We start from the raw sequence: 19,314 nt of genomic DNA on the forward strand, positions 1-19,314 counted from the left end.
TCCGGCCATGTATTTAAGGCTGTTTTCCACTGTCGCTTTTTTCTACGTACGCCCGTAAAAGCCTTTAACATCATTTAAGGGTTTGGTTCTGTTGATGATTTGGTGTGTTTTTTCTGGTATGAAATTAATTATACAACAACTTAGAAGGTTTTAAGCTTTTACGTGGGTGTACGTACGTGCAAAAAAACGCGACGGTGTCAGCAGCCATAGGCACAAGGTATAGTATGGCTAATGAACCACCGAACAAAAAAAAACTCTTTCCTACTGCTATTTGAATGGGCTCTTTGCGCATTAAAAGACAACAGATGGTTATCGATTAATATCGGGAATATTGCTTCTTTGGAGAGACTGAAGAAAATTCGTGCACATGAGTCGATTCTAGTCATCAAGTTTGCCTTAGCGCTTAGTAATCATGGTAATAATTACCTATTAAGGCCATTATTGGGTCAATTTGATTTCTGCAAGCTGCTAGCTAGCACCTTATTCTTCGTGATAAACCTTTAATTTGTGTGAAAAACCGAATTTTTCGACACTGCTTGCTAATAAATCCTATCGGATTAAAAACCAGCTTAAAATAACACCGACGCGTGCCTGCCCAATCATTTCGTCCTTGCGAAGGGATTTCAACAGTTGAAATTATAAATATGAAATTGTCAAAAGGATTTATGCAACATACAAGATGACCGTCTTGAGCATCTTTGTTGTTTTACGAAAGTTGATGACACAAGTATAGTTCTATTAAACAGAGATCTTTCAACTCGTTCAGGCTTTAGCTAATAAATGTTCCCCATGCAGTAGGTCGCCTGCTGTGGAATTATTCGAGGCTAGTTTTCGTGGATCGAGGCAAGAGATTGATAACGATAGGTCAAAAGCACTGCGTGTCGAATTCACGCTTTTGGTCTCGGGGGAAAATGTAGTTTATCTATTAAATGCGAGTAGAAGAATTATAACATGCATAATAAAAAATATCTAACTTCAGAATAGCCACTTAAAATAGTGTTTCGTACTAGCTAGTCATGCACCACTCCTTCGGATTTAAAAGATTATTTCTCTAAACTGGCTACATAACAATGAAAACTGTCTTCATAGCCGACTCTATCCAGTCAGCACAAAGTCATGTTAACGATATTAGTATTTCACTCGACTCAGCGGCAAACCGCAAATTTTAACCGCAACTTATTTTCTAGTCAATATTAAGGTCAAAAACAACCTTCACAATGATTCCCATCCGCACATCTCATCCCGTCTACAATGTTTATTTGAATTTTTCATTCTATTTTGCGTATTGCCGATTCCCTTTTTCCTCACTAATAAATAAGCCAAAGAGCGCATGTTTATCATATCGGCAGATATCAATATTCCTCAATATGCGGTTTCGATTAAGGTAAAAAAAAATCCCGAGTACGAACTCGCAAATTATGTAAATTAGATTACGCTATTTTGCCAAGCAGTTGTTCCTCCGCTAGAGATGTATGACAGAATATTTTCAGCGCATCGAGTGTTGCGCTAAATAGCAAGTCGTTTGTAACAAGTTTAATAAAACGAATTGCGTGTTCGTACACGCACATACGCGCATCGCGTTAAACTATTAGAAAGTTTTTGATCAATTTGATCAAGTCTCAATTCTAGTCGTTTGTGGTAGCATTTTGATGAAGTATGCTTTCAGATCATGTAGTTACCTGCTTAAATAAAAACATCATATCACTTGAGTAAAGTCTTCGTGAGTTAAGCATATTTATAGGTCATATGTTCTTGAATGTGGGTCATTTATGCACAATATTAAGTTTATCGAAATAACAAAATTGTTCTCACGGACCCATGGGGGTCAGATAAGTTGTAACATCTTCATTAACGAGAGCCGCATCTCTCGATGCTGTGGCTATGAGCAATGCGTAAAAATATTCTAGGCTATGCACTGAAAAACATGCTTTAGCACTTGAGATTGTCAATGCTCTAAAATACATCCAAATATCCTAATTGAGTCGTCGACAGACTAGCACGCAGACTATTCGTGGTCAATCTAATTTATAATATTCTTGCTAGTAATATTTCTATTTTATATGACGCGCAGTTGTTATGCTTAGTTCCGCATTTTTTACAAACATATATCATGTTATGCTCGTGTTTTTTTGTGGTTATTTTTGAGGGCATGCTCCAATCTTCTCCAAATATTCACACCTGTATATACAAGTCACCTTGACTCTTTTCATCTTGACGATTTTAATTGTATGTGAATGTCCGACGTCGTTTTATGAAGTTGTATTTGAACACAGTTATTTGAACAATACTCAGTCTACAAGATGCTTTGCAGTACAGGTCAATCAAAAGACACTTTAGTTTAGTCATAAAATAGCAGAGAATGTGTCTTCATTAACACGGATTAACATTTTGAACATTTTTGGTTGCAATTAATGGGACATGATGAGAATAAAACTGTTCATCTTTAGTCCTATCTCTACGCGCAAATGCCAAAAATAGTGCGCATTTCAAAATGACAGGACCGAAAATATTTTTCACCATATTTGTAGGCATCGGTATTTTATTGGCCAAAAAATATTAGAAAACCGACGTTTTACCGTACGTGTAGGTTTTTATAATTTTTAGTAAGTTGAACAGATTAATTGCGCCACACTGAAATTATATTACATATTATAGAGTATTGCTTTGACCTTTAGTACAATTGATTATGCGGCTACGTGACGGCGGTCTTACGAACTGCTGGTTTATAGATATTTCTACTAAACGTGCTCAAAAGCACATATAGACTTGCATTTATTAGATATTGCAGATTTTTCTAGCACGGGTAATGTTTTAATACCCGTTTAATACCTGTTTTATTAATGTTATTGGATTAACGTGCGGACATTAAACTAATTTTTGCAACAGCTTGCAAGAGCAGTACAAGGTTAAATATGACAAAATGTTTCTTTCCGGAGATGGAGAAAATAAATCTAAACATCACCGGAAGTCGACAGAGGCATTTTGTAAAAATGGTAATATCAGTAAAATATAATGATTTCACGTTTTGTGCAAAACATGTTGAATACACGGCTTGAGTTATAAATTGCTCGTATGAAGGGGTGTGATGGTTCAGGTGTTCTTTTTCAGGCGCTGCCCGTTTTATAAATACCTGAACTTTCTTCGTATTCACCAATAAATCTGTTCGTGAGAAATCTCACCGTCAAAGCTGTAAAATAAAAACAAACGATTTTCCAGATGACAGTCGACGATCCATATGAGATATTAGCCTGCCCAGAATCTATATAAAAATCGCACTGAAAATACATTAAAAGTTCGAAATAGACGCGGCAATTTATCGAGCGGCTTTATTAAATATCAGAAGCGTGTGCATAGATTTGATTTTAATATCGTTATCAGGTGCGAATGAAAATCCTCGAAGTCTTGCTTGAGATTTCAAGGCAGATGTTTATATTATGAGATGCGCATTTTAATCGCGCTAATCTCCGCAAGCGGTTTATACTAATTTTGCACACACACCTTATATTGCATTTTTTACAAATTATGCGGAATTTTTGCACAGTTCTAGAAAATTACCCAAGCTATAGCTACTGCTGCTATTTCAGGTTGCGACGGGTTATTGACTAATAAAACAAATGTGTCCTTTGCGCACGGCGTAAACACGCAGTGTAATCACTTTCAGCGGTAGAATTTGTGCACAATCTGCAGCCAGGGTAAGAAAGTATGAAAGCTCAGAGTTGCGCAACTTTGCGCGCGTATTATGCAGAAAAAAATTTGCTTTTATCATGATTTCTCGCGAGTGTATCCGCCATATTCATGAAAGTATCATTTCCGTTAAGGCGTGCACGATATACTTGATTTTCCTTTCCGGATGATTGAAAGATAAACGTTTTAAGTGAAATTACACAATTGAGTACAATACCACTGTTTTATTTGCAAATATTGAACATCAAAGTAATCATGGGCATCATGGAAAGGCATCATGGAAGTGCTTTTTCCTCTACGACTACGTTCAATAACCCCAGCTATATTTTTATCCGAGAGCGACGGTTAGACATCATGTAAACTTTCTTGGTTATACTCCATATTGTACGTGACATGCAGCAATGTTTTTGTCAAGTTGAAAGCTTAAAATTCTGCACGCGTGTTATATTTTGAAATATGATGAATTTGAGCCATCCTGAAACAGTTACACTCATACACTGGTCAAAACATATAGGATAGGATAAGCCGCTAGAATATACATTTGAACTTACTATTTCTCAGGTTACTAAATGTAGTTTAATTCGCTAGACGTTGACGGTATCAAATTGTCGCTTACTTATTAAACAAAACTTCCTAACATACGATTTATTGCTGTTACATTAGATTAAAGGCATATGGTTTATATTCCTATACTTTATGCCATTATATCTCATGGTTGACATGTACTTATTTCAGTCTCAAGTAGGAAAATAGTTCTAATTATTATAATTGCATCGTTCTGGTGAAGATAGTGATACTAAACAGAATCAGCCAGTTTCATAGGCGCCAAACCAGAGTAATGCCACGGTTCAAAATTGTTTTTCGATTCAAATGAACATGCATGTATAGTTGCGTATCATATCCCCGTTATAAGTTGATTTGTATTACAGTTTTAATCTGGTTGAAATGAAGTCATTTACCAGCATATCTTTGCAGGGTATATAGGAAACGTGCATATATCCTGTATCTCATCTGAATTTCATCCGGACCGGACTAGCCAATTGGCAATTGCCTTATTTGCATATACTCACACACAACTTAAACTAATATAACGATAAACGCTTGATTCAGGCCAGATTTCCAGAACCCAAGAATGTAAAGCGTTTCACAGGGCGGCGAATGGTTATCAAATACAGCTAAAAACTTCTAACAATTTTAGATGAGATAAACTCGTGTTCTAAGTCCACGTCTTGCACCAAATACAAAAACACGACATTCTCCAATAATAACCACTGGTTAAGCACCATCTGCCACACGCATTAATAAACCCAGCAAATAACTTGGGCATACAAAAATATCCAACACTAAATCTAAGGCAGCACTTAGTACTATCATGAAGATTTTTGCGCTTACCTGTTTTGCCAACTTTGCGATGCCCTAAAACAACCAATTTCACATCTGGTGGGTCCATCGAGATGGATAGACTTCCCATATTGTACATCCTTTCGCGATCGCACAAGCACGCGCAACAAGCAACTTTATATTCTTGTATGTGACCAGAGCCTTACGTAAATAGATACTTATAACGCAATACAGCTGAGTAAATGCTTCAAACCGGTGTACGCTGTGTGACTACATTTCTACGTCACAAGTCTCATACTTGACCTCAAGAGTGGTGATAGACTAATTTATAGAATAATCCTGTATTGTGTGGATATTGTTTGGACTGTAGATTGCGCGCGTTATTATCCAGAGAAAGATAAGATCGAGAGCGATGGTTATCTTGCAAATACCAGAGTTTTAGCGGCGATGGTAATTCTCTACGTTTAAAGTTATAATTTTGTACTTGGGGTAAAACTGTTAGAAATAGCTTAGGCTATAATATATACTTTTGTTTGTCTCTAAGAAACAATCCAGAAGCCAACTATTATCTATAGCTTTGAAACAACGAATATTCGGAGGACTTAGTACTCGTACAGTTCTTTTAAGCAAGCGTTATATATATATTTTGAAAAGACGAAAGTAATTATAGTTTCATCGATTGAATCTGAATCTGGACACATCACTGGAATAAAACTATAGGTACCAGTCTGAACACGATGCTCAAAAAAGTCCTGGCACGGTGCCTGCAAACCGGTACTATTTGTACACTCAAACTAGAAAAACTAGAACCAAAGAACAGGGCTTGGGAGCCTTGGGTACTAGTGCTGGGCACCTGGTCTGAATTCTTTCCTCATTCATAAGTCGCGCAGTTTTGTCGTTTATAATACGTGTTTGTAGTTCATCTTTAAAAATGAGCATTTTGATTGATTATAGTTCAAATTTTTAGACCTTCTTTTTGCTTCCAGATACGTTGCCTTGTACACTGAAGTCGTTCATTTTAACATTCATTTTATTCTTTTACTAATACTATAGCTTGCATAGGCATAACCAAACCTTAGGCAAAGAATGAACTGGTAACAAACAATCAGAATTCCGAGTCTAGGTCCAAGTCTAGAATTGCGAGTTTGGATTTGCTAGTTGCGTGATCTTTCTACGCCAGACGAAACTTTTCAGCCGGAGCAGATACGGAAAATTCACCGTTTTGTTTTCGTTTTTGTTTTGTCCAGCTACTGAAAAAAGGAGACGCGTAGAAATCCCATGAAGTCTAAAAATAGGAATGATTAGAGTATTTCCTTCGAGTAAGTTTACAAAGAAAACTACCCGACTGTGAAGTGAATCAGTGCCCGACTGGCAATTTTTTCACCAACAATCTTAGAGGGGGCTCCTGTGCAGGGTAGGCCAATCAATGAACGGCGGGGGGGGGGGGGCATTTAATGCATTAGTCATGCAAAATTTGAGAGAACCGTTTTTCACCACAAATTTTATAAAAGCCGGCTTGGGTCAACTAAATTATGGCAGACTAAAAGAGATATCATGGTTGTGCTAATAAATAAATTGAGTGAAACTGAACTCGTTTCAGAATCCAGTCGTATTCTATTCCTTGTTTTCCTACCACGCATGCGTTCAGGGCATTCCTGAAATATTCTCATTTCAATTTTCTCACCTCATAAGGTCAGAAAAGCGGGCAAATGCAAGCTTATAAAAGATATTAATTATGGGAAACTGTATGTTATTCCGGATCACTCATGCACATATTGAACCGCGGGGCTCCAGTACGCTGAATAAGGGAATTACTCTGAAGCAATTAAAAGAGCAGCGTTTCTATTCTTCTTGCGTTGCCTACTTCCAGAAACACTAATAGTTTTCGGTTTGAAAGCCTATGTAAATGTGGTTAAACAATGCTTTGGATATGCCTAATGCTTATTGTAATTTTGAGAAAACACAGTGTTCTTTACAGAAGCCGAATGTTTCCTGATTTGCTGTTCGGTCCTTCGAGAAAGTAAATTATATTTCCTAGTCTACGACGACCTTGAGGCAAACTGGCGACGTAGTCATATCCAGGGAAGAATTTCCTGCTTTTCTCTCTCAATCTAAGCATAGCAAGCGTGCTTGAGTTCACGGCGTTTCCTGTTTACCCAGCTTCTCTCTTAGCTTCTCTCGGTTTTGAAGTATGAAACATGTCTTGGCAAGCATTTCTGTGATTGTTTGGAATTAGAACACCCATGCATGCATGCATAACTCTACGTTTAAGCCAATTTTATTTATCAAAGCTAAGCGCATGATATATCCTGGCACGCAGACGTTCACACGATCTTAGGTAGAACACTTCCCATGCACATGCACATGCTACACATGTAGCTAGTGACGTAAACTATCCTGTCATTCTGTTTAGAATTAGCATATCGGTTATAAAGGTCTTGGGCTATCAGTTATAATGTGAACGTGCGGTTTGAACTGTAATGATTATCTGAAAATCTTCCATGCTTAAGTGGATAAAGGTGCGTCGTAATCCATCCATCCAGTTAGGGGACATTTGCTGAATCTAATCCGGGATTTTCTATTGACGACATAGCAACCGACGTCATAGCCTTCCGCCATTTTGGGCAGCAAATTAAAATACAGTTATTCGAAATTAAACGGAATTTCCCAGTAAATCTAGTGGAATTGCCTCTAATCCCTTTTGAAAGAAAAATATACCTAACACACAATAGATTACTTTGGCCGTTTTGTTTGTATGCTACTGTTTCCCAAATTTCCCTTTTTCGAGGAACTTTAGGATGAACAAATCTCATAATTAATTCTACTTTATGCACGTGAGTGTGTGTGTAGTAATTCGATAGTTAGGTATTGGATACAATAAGAAGCTATTTAATATTACTATAGAACGAAACAAAGTGGATTACTAAGTTAGAAAATGCCAAGGTTGCGCTTTTTTTCATGCGTACATCCTGTATAATAGAAAGGTGGTAGAAGGATTTGGAGTTTAGACCAATAGCATTTAGGTCACCTATTAATTGACATTTTTATTTGCTTTACTAATGCATGATTAGTGATTACCTGCATGCTTCATCGACAGCCTCGTTCCCAGGCTCTTTGAAGCACTTCGCGGAGAAAGCACTAAGCGTGCAGGGGGTTTACCGACGCAAAGTTAAAATCGACTGAAAGCAAGGTTGCTTATAAATAATCACAAAAACACGTTTACTTCTCGTACCAGTCTATTATCCTTTTGTTTGTTGTTCGAATGTTTGTAAGTATAATCCGTTTTCTTTCAGCCTGCAAAGTTCGTTTAGGGTATATCGCTTCTGCTTAGCTAAATTATAGAAGTTAAAGATTTTCAGTCATTCGTACAACAACTATAGCTTATGAAATACGAAGTTTATGTTGGCATTTATATTTTTGTCTTTGTTCGCAATAATGGAACTTAGCATGAATTCTTTTTAACTACATTTATTATTATGTCCTAACTATGTCATACATAAATACAGGTTTTCCTACACTATAATTTTGCTTGTCAAGCTTATAAACGCGATAAAACCTGATATGTTTTCTTTGACAATTATAAGGAGTCTTGTTCTAAAGATGGTGGTCAGGTCATGCCAGCTCTTCAATTAAGCATCTCCTTTTCTGTGCAAGGTTAAAGTATGCGTGGGATGAAAAAAAAAAAGCTGTGATGCAAACATTTTAAAATTTCGCAGGCATTTGAACAAAAAGATTGTTATTCGTCAGTGCCCGACTCAAAGATGCTGTGTAATCTGTTAACAGTGCAAAGTGTGTCACAATTATTTTGCTTTTACGATTCATGCGCACACAATTTTTTGATTAGATTCATGGCCTTGGCCAATGGTTCACTATAGAAGGCTTATTCAGAATAACTCAACTTCCTTCCTGAAGATTTTGTGCGAAAAGCACTTTGGCCTCTTAAAAAAGAAGAAGAACCTGCGTGGGATAGTTGGCAGCTAATCAGGGCCTTATTTAAGTGTATAACTGGGGGGTGAACACCCCAACCCGTCATTTGCCCCCCCTGACGGTTTTCCTCCTTCCCCCAGTGAATGAGATGTTTTCCTTTAACAAAGCAATAAAAAGTGAAAAAACATGAAGGAACAATTTTTTTCTTGATGGGCTCCATTGTAAGCATGGTTTATATATATATATCAATCATGACGCAAGGTCCCTTTTGTCATTTCGTCAAACCTTTATAACCGAAGTTCGCAGTTTGAGGGTTCCAAAAAATGTGCCACGTAATTTGCTGAAAGGGCCGAAACATTAAACATTATATACTGCGATTTGCCTACCGGCGTGTTGGTTTTCAAGATCTATTTAAGATTTTCAAAATAGCGTTGTGGAAGGTAGAAAGACGCCGCAGGAAACAATGAAGACGACTTGGCCGCGCAAGGTTCTAGTCCCCCTCGACGTATTCGTGTGGCGCGTCGTCAATCGTAAACTCTCTCTTATCCGTTATGAAAATATGTATCGAAGCCGTAATTCTAGAACGGATTGGATTATGTCAGCAAAGTAAAATAAGTTGGACTTGGCGATTGAAAGAATGTTCTTTTATTACATCGTGACAGAATACTCTTTCTGCTTATGGTAGCCATAATGTATCGTCTTTCACTTGGTATTGTTATTTTCGGCTGCGTACTTGTCCCAGACATGTTGAGTGCTTGGCATCTGATATTCAACTGTCACATCCAACCTACAAAATGAGGTGTGATAGCCATGAAAGAAGTACTTTTTTGAGTTTTTGTGCGATTCTCGTAAATCTGGGATTAGTTCTGGAAATTCATCGTGGTATCTGCGTAGGAAGCAATTGATGTAATGAACATATTTTTGATAATCCATTTTGTCACCATTTTGTCTCTAAACATTACCACTGCCAATTTATCATCACTATCGCCATCTTCATCAAAATGAACACAAATCCATCGCCTACACCAAAAACGTCGACTTCGCTGTCCTGTTTGTTGTTCACCTTCAACAGTATTTTCATCGCCATGTCATCTATCTCACCTTCAATATCACAGCCACATGACCTGGACTGGACCAGGATATCAACACCGCCACAACCATCAACAACACAAAATATCTTCACTGATCAGTGATCACAATCATCACATTACCGCCACAAGCAAAATTACCCACCTTTTATGAGCCAGAGTTTGAAACATTTTAACCTTCTCAGGTGCTGTTAATTTCTTAATGGAACTCTCGCGAACTTTCCAGTCATCCTCGCTCAGCCCCTCCTTGTTTTTCCCACAGCTTAATGGAAAATGAACATCGGGCATGACCTTCGAGATGTTGGCTTCGTCCTGATTTTCATCCTTGGAAAGGAAATGTTCTGAGCAGCAAATACCTTTCTCTTTGAGGTATTCTTTATCCTTAAGCGAAACAGGAATGGCAACTCGTGTGAATTCAATCTGTTTTGGCGTAAGAGCCTCGTGCGGTGTGGCAACATCGTCGATGTCTTGAAACGTTGCGCTGTTTGGAAGTTTTCGTATCAACGTGGGCAGCCTGTTTAGGTGAATTAATAATTATAGTTGTAAAATGAAAATTGGCGTAAAAACGTTGTCGACTGTCGGAATAGAATAGAAAGGACCGTGAAAACGATGAAAACAAAGGCGTTTTCAAAATCGTCTTTTCTAGTTTATCGTTTTGACGCCCTGTTTACACGATCCAAGGAAAAATATGCCTAATTTGTTCAATTAGCTTCAATTTCTATTGTAAATAGACGGCGTTTGAAACCGTTTTGGCATCAAAACGAAAATGAAAACGCTCGAAAAGCCGAAAACGTCGTCAATGTGCACATAGTCATAAAAGCGACTGTGGTACCAATGAAAAGTTGAAAATATATCTATGATAGTACAAAGACTATGCACATTGCCGTTGCAGACAGATCATAAACGACATCTAAAACTTCCAAGGAATTTCATTGCATCATCAGCCATCATCATCCAGGGCTTATTAATTAAATGTACCAAATTATTTAAAGCTGAAACTAGGTCTCGCACTGCTACTAGCATGAACCCGCAAAGTTAGTTTGTGGGAAGTTGTTGTAAAGACATTTATTGGAGTACTTTTCAAGAAGGGCGGTTAACATTTTGACCAACCGGAGCTGAAAATGCCCACTTTAATTTTTACTCGGTCTGACTCTGCGCTCCAAAGCGAAGAAACATTTAAATTCTAGTGACATGGCATTATCATAGTCTTGAACTAGGTGTAGACGCAGGAATTTAGTACGCCGAGTCACCAGGCGCTAACATGGTTGGCGTCAAGCGAAAACATTTATCATATTTGAAGCAATATCGCTAGAAAAAGCCTTCTTTTGCCCGAGGGTAATTATACTCGACGCTGATGGACGAAATTCATAACAGCTAGGATAACAATTAGGGTGAATTACGTTCATTTATGTACAGATATTTCATACATAAATGACATAAACATTTACTTGAACAAAAATAATCAGGAACAAGGATTGGACAGTCACATCATCAGTTCCACTTAGGAAACTAAATATGTTTTTAAATCTGATAAAAAAAATTTGAAAATTGATTTTGCAGAGTGACCAAAAGGAAAGCATCAAAACATTGCGAATCGCAGCTTTCCGAGTTTGCAAAGCCCTTTATTTTTAGGCTGCGTTCACCGGCACGGTACCAGATTCGCTCGTCATGACATTTTCGTTTGCCGTTATAAAGTAACCACGATTAGTCAGTGCTTTTTAATTTTATCGATTTGGTATATTTTAATATTCAGATCTCGGATATTAAAATCTTCGCTGCTCTTTGGCAACTACAAAATTTGACCTGTTCCGATAGCAATCCGGTACCGTGTGAAAGGGGCTTAGAAAAAAACCACTAGTTAACCGTAGCTTGATAGAACAATAGCAACCTAATCATAGCCCTAGCTAGTTGTACTCTAACATTATCCTAATCATAGCCCTAGCTAGTTGTACTCTAACATTATGAAATGTCACCAACCTATTGCGTTGACGACCGTTGTAATATCCGAGATAGTTCAATGGGCTCGTATATTGATTATTCTTTTCTATTGGTGCTTTGATGAGTTTTACAAGAGTGGCTTCTTTTCTCGTAGCAGGCACATTGCTTGAACCATCTTTGCACTCCACCTTGCTGTCTGTCAGACGGCGAAGCTCGGACAAACTTAAAGGGGCAATCGTGTCACGTATTGGCTGACTTGGCCGAGAGCACTGATCTGTATAGGCGTATGGATTGTCGTAAGAACCAAGCCTAAAAATACCGCTGCTTTGGCAGTAATTACAGATAGGAAAATCTGAAGTTCCATCGCAAAAGTCGGCCACGTTTATTTGACATTGACATATGATGCATTTGGGGTGGTTTCCACTTGGATTGGTAAAAACATCATTATACTTGTCCTCCCGGCCAGGCATGGGATGAGGAGACTTTATTCTAACAGTCTTTTTTGGCTTTTCCTTTCGTGGGATAATTTGCTTTTGGTTTTCGGGTGTGGATTTCTTCTGACTGCAATAGTCTAGTCGATTGCTAGTTGTGTCATAGAATCGTTTAGTCAATTCTTCTAAGGCGGTGATGTTTTTCGCTCCTAAAATCTGTTGGAAAAAAAACACATGGCTTTCAAAATTTATAGGCAACCATATGAAAATATTCACTAGCTTCTGGTGAATTTCTTATGCTGCACTGAATCCTTTCCTCAGTTTGGAACAGGGGCGCTTGTTTAAAATAAAGGTGATGTCCTGTCACAATGTAAACAAACGCTTCGTTTGCATTTTGAATGAGCTAGAGTCTGTGCCCAAAGAAATCCGAAATAGCTATGCGAAATTCATATATTCATATGGAGAGGTTCAATGCGCAAATGCTGCAAAGGTTTAGAAGAATAGTTAACTTATAACTACAGTTAATTCCTAGAGTAGCCGATCGGCAGCATCGTGTATTTTGATGACGAACGGCAGCATAGTGTATTTTGAGTGGAAATTCAATTGATTTTGGTTCTGGACAGTGTGCGAACAATACTGGATCAATACTGGATCCGGCGATGGTAGATCTATAGTACTAATGAAGCCAGTTTGCTTGGGAAAAGAGCAAGTTTCCGTGTGGTAACAATACAAGATCAATAAGAGATCCAGGGAGAGCAGAATTCCCAGGGAGAGCAGAAATCATAGAGGTGGCCTCCTTTGGAAAACGGAGTAAATTTTATTCTTGTTAATGTTTTCTCTCTCATCTTTCTACCTCGAGATTTGTATTACCTTTTGTTTGCTCGTCATTGCCTCCATGTTGGCTGAAATGGAAGAGTAAAAATAGTCGGGATTTTGAATAATAGAAAAAAAATTGAGCATATTAGTAATAGTCACATACCTTTGTGTGGCGTTAAGTCGAAATATGGAAAAACTTTAAAAATTGGCTGGAAACAATCGTGGTCACTTGGTCTTTTCGTTAATAGGTTCGCGTCTTTTGCAATGCTAAAAGATGTGGAAAAATTATTTTTGAGAAAAAGGTTTGTGAACGCACCTGTCCCTACAAGACATAAAAAATTGAACAGAACTAGAAGTAAGTTTGCATGAGACGTCTGAGACCAACAAGAACACGAGACACTATAAAATAGAATACATCAAAACAAGCAGGCAATAAAACACCCTGTTTTTAATTGGAGCAGTTTTAGAGTATGGAGTAGCTTTGATTCAAGGCAGTTGCATTGCATAGCCTGACGTTTTAGTGCCGCTATGGAAATTTTATAGATTATTAGAATAACAGCTATTCAAGTTATTCATTGGCTCTGTTCACGACTGTACGACGAGTGTTTTAGACGTTGTTTATGCGTGATTAATAAATGTAGACGTTTTTGAAACTATTGCTTTCATAAAATTCCACTCACAGACGCTCAAAACTAGTTTTAGTTAATTTCTGATTAAATTAAATACCACTAACCTCACGACATCAACTTTGTTGACATCTGGAACCCTGTACAAAAACAAAATGGATGAGGAAGCCTACTTGCTTGAAAACCAGCTACTTTGAAAGCTATCGCAATTATACTAATCTATGTTGTAGCCTCACTGCTCGGCAGTGAAAGTCTAGGAGAGTTAACCATCTAGTTGATTACCAAGGCCAATTTGAGTTGTGATTTCGCCATCTTTCAAAGGCGATTTAGTTTACCAAAGAGGCAAAAAGAATCGGCAAGGTTTTCGTACAAACAAAATCGCTTGTAAGCAGAGAGATATTGCAAATCAAAGTTGCTTGATAATCAACTACCGTCACGCACTGCGCGCTTAAAAGCTAAAAGGGGAAAGATCTATTTAAAATGAAAAAAATAATAAAAGAGCAAAGAAAAACTTACAGTTGATCGTCAGGCCTGCACGTACTCTTGCTTAGTGACGTCACTTGATGAGGTTGCTTTACTGGATGGCTAGTAAGTTTATGAATGACGTCATCTTCAGATTCTCGATAATATTATCTGTGAAGACTTGCAAAACCCTTGTCGCTACATCTATAGGGTATGGCTAACAGGCTTTGGCGAGCAAGATAACAACTGAAAACAAACCGGGTGTCCACGCTACGTACACCAACTTTGAAGATCTCGCTACAATATTTCTTGTTTTAAGCTCTCATTTCAGAGAGGGGGCGATTTATACATGGCATTTAAACCTTGAAAACTCACGAAAGAAAACGTGTCCCGAAATCTTCTGTTACACATACCGGTAGACATTTTCCGTTGTGGAATCACTTCTTAATTGATGCATTGGTTGTTCCAAACGTCACCAGACATTTTAGGAATTACATTTATTGGCGTGAAATTACTGTTCATTTTAGAGAAGCGATTTTATTTTAGATAAGATGTGATGACATCTAAGAACGAACCTATTATTTATTGTTTCAATTTATACTTACAATTTGTGAATGCCACCTCCTGTATGGTCGTGCCCCCGGCTAACCAAAAGTCCTTTTCTTCCCACTTTAAGTTTCGAATCAAATCTCAGTAAACCAATTCCACCATACGTCTTCGCGTGAAACCCCCAGTGTTCCCGTTGTGTCCTATTTTGACAAAATGATTAAAACAATGATCTTTCATCGTGCCAGTGGTATTGTTGGTGAACTGCTTCTGGATGATGGCAATCGTTTATTTACTTTATTATACTTTCAGCAGTTCCGCTCTACGTTTTACTATGGGAGACGTCGCACTAGATGTCCATGGAAATTGCATCAAAATCAAACTAGAATGATTTAACTTTCTTGAAAGTAAGAGCTCTGTACTAACTTCATGGTATTTGTATAAAACGAGTAGGATCGATAAATCAATAAATAAGTATCATGCTTTATACTATCTATACGGAACCAAGAAATCTAAATTAAAGATGCCATGTAATATTTTTATGTATGTATCTGTACCGTAGCTCCATAGAGATTAAAACAAAAACGAATTGCTGACTGCAGATTCACAAATTGATCCATTGGCCAAAAATTGATCAGGTTGTCACATCAGGAGTGAACAATGTTGTGCTGAACCCTGGGAACAGTATTGTTAACAATGTTGTTGAAGCTTGTTGAATCATCAATGTTGATGCAGTCACGATGCAATGTTGTTTTAACAAGTTGCAACAACGTTGATGATTCAACAAGCTTCAACAACATCGTTAACAATACTGTTCACAGGGTGCAGCACAACATTGTTCACTCCTGTTTTTAACAACCGTTGCATCAACATGATGATTTTTACGCGTGTAGTATCCTCTGCATGCTTTTTATAGTGTTTATCCCTTCTATTAGGCAAATTAATTTCTCAGAATACATACCTTATAGGTATTGATTTTTTTGGTTTCGCCATTGGGGCGAAATAATCCCCGGAACGAAAGGTAGGCGAGATGTCCAGAGACATTTTTTGATCGGTCAGTTTTTTCGTTTGGCGAGAACGCCGTCAAGCGTTCTAATTGACCTAATTAATGACAATGCAAGGTAATTAGCCTAATTAGCACGTAATTACAATTATTATATACTGGGCCGTACAACAGCTGACTAGCGTTAACATTTCACATCAGTTATACTTTAATTAAAGGAGAAACCTGACCAGCGATACAGTATTTTACTTACAAGTTGATCTACACGCTTTTATTACTGATTGTATTTTTATCTTAAAAATATATAAATTAAATTCCAAGTGTACCAGCAGACGCTTTTTCTAAGAAAATAAATACTATGCTGCAGGTATTTATACCTTTTTAAAGAAGAAAAGAAGACTCAAGTGTAGTGTAAACGGGGCTTTATAATTATCATTAAAATTTCAAATACTTTATTTTTCCCAGTGATCTTTGGCCAAAAGGCAAAATAATTCTCTATTGTAGTAGCAGGGGAATCTAGAGAAGTTTTTTGCTAATAAAGGTTGCTCGACATAATTAAAAGCCATTTTTAAAGAGAAAATTATGGGGTTCATGGTCCACGACTGTTAAATAGATCTTCTTATCACAAGAGAGAGGCAGTGACGCTGATGATATTTACAAAACAGTTTTTTTGCTCATCTAAAATTGGAACATACTAAGCCTTAAAGACGATTAAACATGCTAATATCTTCGCTAATCTTCGCATTAAAACCTGAAAAAACTAACTGAAAATTTAATACTACTCTGTCTCTGTCGAGGTTGTTAGAGCAGTCCTTCGACTCCATCCTACACAAATGAGATGATGAAAACAAAAACCGAAAGGACACCCTTATTAAGGACCAACAAAGACTGCATGTACTCGGTAATGAGAGGTCTCGCGATTCTCCCGAGTAAAAATGTTTCCCTGTATTGCGTTCTCAGTTGCTATTACGTGGCTGTTTATTACTTTCCTAGTCTAACAACTGTTCCTGATCTTCGACCTACTAAGTTTAATGTAAAAAATTAAGCTCCGATTTGCTAGAAACAAATGTTTGCTCGCTCAACCCCATGCTGATGCCACTCATGTTGGAATGTTTACATAGCTACCTGACTTACATTAACAACATTCTTACAAAATTGGTCACTTTCCTAAAATTTGAAGGAAATTCATCTCATCAAATTCTAATAGCTTTTCAAGTCTTCGCCTCGTGTATTTCAAAAACGTACAGAGAGTGACACGTTTCTCTGCAGTAAAAAACAATCTCAGTGACTGCCAGATAATCCTGTTGCTTAAATTTTGTATATAAAAAATCATCCGTCACTGTCTATGGTCTTGAAGTTTCTTTTTAAAGAGCATGGAAGAGCCTTCCAGTGCCATAGAAAATCGAAAACTTTTCGTGGCAGGAGTGTGTTTATCTGTGATTTAGCCCAGCTCCCTACTCTCTAACACGCTCGGCGGAGCATTTTTACACTTTGTGTTCAGTTATATCATGCAGGAAAAAATTGTAAAAGGTGAAAAGTCAACATATAGACGTCATATATATAAAAGTCAATATATAAACGGATTAGGAATAACGTGGTATAAGAGCAATTTAATTTTGTCACAGAATAAAAAATAATTAAAAAATACTGAATTTTCGTCATTCACAATCATTCATTAGTCAATCAATTATAGTTGTAGCTACTGGTTTTAGTGTCAATCATTTTGCCCAAGGTAATAATTTTCAGACAAACTTTGTCCCCGATTTGGACCTTCAATGTTTACATACCTTAAAAGCTTGTCAACTATGGTGACCTCTCGTGAACGCCCGGTCCTTTACCTAAGCTCAAACACTCCTGCATTTAAGACGCAATTAACATGTCACCGTAGAGCTAACATGCCAAAATTAAAGGCAGAGTTCGAATTCTTTATCAATAATACAAACATTGATATGCGTATACGAGAATATAGGTGGAATTGTTGATTTGTCGGGCTGTCTGTTCTTTATAGTCGACTGGGTCGGGCATTTTGGCGTTATTGAGGCCCCGGCCACACGATTCTGGAAGAATTTGAAAACGAAAAAATTCTCCGTTAAGCCGGTTTTCCACTAGCGATATTTTTCGCGCGAAGCGACTTTATTCCTTTGTATTTGAGCAATTTGTTCCAGATGGTTGCAGTTGAGAGCTCTGGAACAAAAGTAAAATGTCGATTCGCGCGAGAAATATCGCTAGTGGAAAACCGGCTTTAATTAAAGGATTTATCTGCGTCCACACATAAACACAAAACCTTCGTGTTTTCCACCCGCGTGTCGCGTGAAATGATGAATTAAAAACAAAAATCAACCAAACCGAAACTTTGTTTGGGCAGACGACGAGCTTAAGCTCCTTCTAAATGTTGTTGGTGTATAAAGTGAAAAGAGCAGCAGGAAATGTATGAAATACCATCGCGTGTATAACCAAATACTCCGACATTTTGGTCATGTTTCTCGCGTAAAATACTTCCGTTCTCGGAAAATGCTAAAAAGATCAGTGACGAAGATTTTACTCATGATGAAAATAACCTAAATTAGACTCATTTGACGCTAATATAGCAATTTTAAGTTAATAATATAACAATTATAAGGCTTGAAAAAAGCATGACATCGTTTCCAAATTTATCCCGCAAAGCCGTCCGTACGTGTCCGCTCAGCCATCGTTTTCAAATTCTTTTCAGATTCTTCCGTTTTCAGTTGGCGAAAACGCCGGATACGTGTGGACGGTACGCGTAACTGTAAAAATATCGTGCGTTTTAAACGTGGTCTGAGATCGCGTGTTAAACGTATTTTTATTATTATTGAGTATTTTTATTAAAAATTCATGGAAATTTTGCTAAAATCGGTTATCAGATAAGTCGGGTAATTTATACTCATGAGTTGTATAAGTCGGGTCATTTTGACTGAAATCGTGTTCGCCCTGCGACCTGCGACTCCTCCCCCCATTTTTAGCCCCCACGCATATGGTTGAAATTAAAAATAACATTATGAATCAGACGAGGAAGGAACATACTGTGTCCGTCTCACTTCTGTGTCCGGTGCAGCATTCCCCCACTTCCTTAAAAGTCCTAGTTCTAACTGTTAGTCTGTTTTTACCCATTTCGCGATCAAGCAAACTAAATTTGCTTGAAACTCAGTGAAAGTCTATTTTTACTGCAAACCACAGAACGTATTTAAAGCATCCTACATGATGTCACGCTTGCTTGCATTTTATAGTATTGCGCACAGTCAATCAAAATAATATTCCCAAAGGGGGAATACCCGGTAGATTTTACTCATTTTAGCCATATCCAGAACACTGATTTGTACTGCATCATCCGTTTGGGGCATGCCCCAACGATAAATATAGTATACCTTATAATGCCCCAACTTCCCCTCTATTACCCAGTCCTAGCTATTTTCACGCCATTTCATTCGCCGAAC

General features: G+C 37.6%; 1 protein-coding gene across 1 annotated transcript in view; it reads right to left on the reverse strand.

Annotated features, from left to right (window-relative positions):
- The window catches only part of LOC114531688 (ras-related and estrogen-regulated growth inhibitor-like protein), a 17,168-nt gene extending 11,896 nt beyond the window's left edge, over positions 1-5,272 (reverse strand). The window contains exons 1-2 of the mRNA XM_028553301.1: positions 5,077-5,272; positions 3,131-3,187 (exon numbers count right to left, since the gene is read on the reverse strand). Of these exons, the coding sequence (XP_028409102.1) occupies positions 3,131-3,187; positions 5,077-5,164 (145 nt within the window). The 5' untranslated portion in view covers positions 5,165-5,272. The remainder of the gene's footprint in view (positions 1-3,130; positions 3,188-5,076) is intronic.
- Positions 5,273-19,314: the final 14,042 nt, after the last annotated feature.

This window comes from Dendronephthya gigantea, unplaced genomic scaffold, assembly GCF_004324835.1.
Source record: "Dendronephthya gigantea isolate DGI-Jeju-01 unplaced genomic scaffold, DenGig_1.0 000074F, whole genome shotgun sequence".
Taxonomy (NCBI): Eukaryota; Metazoa; Cnidaria; class Anthozoa; order Malacalcyonacea; family Nephtheidae; genus Dendronephthya; species Dendronephthya gigantea.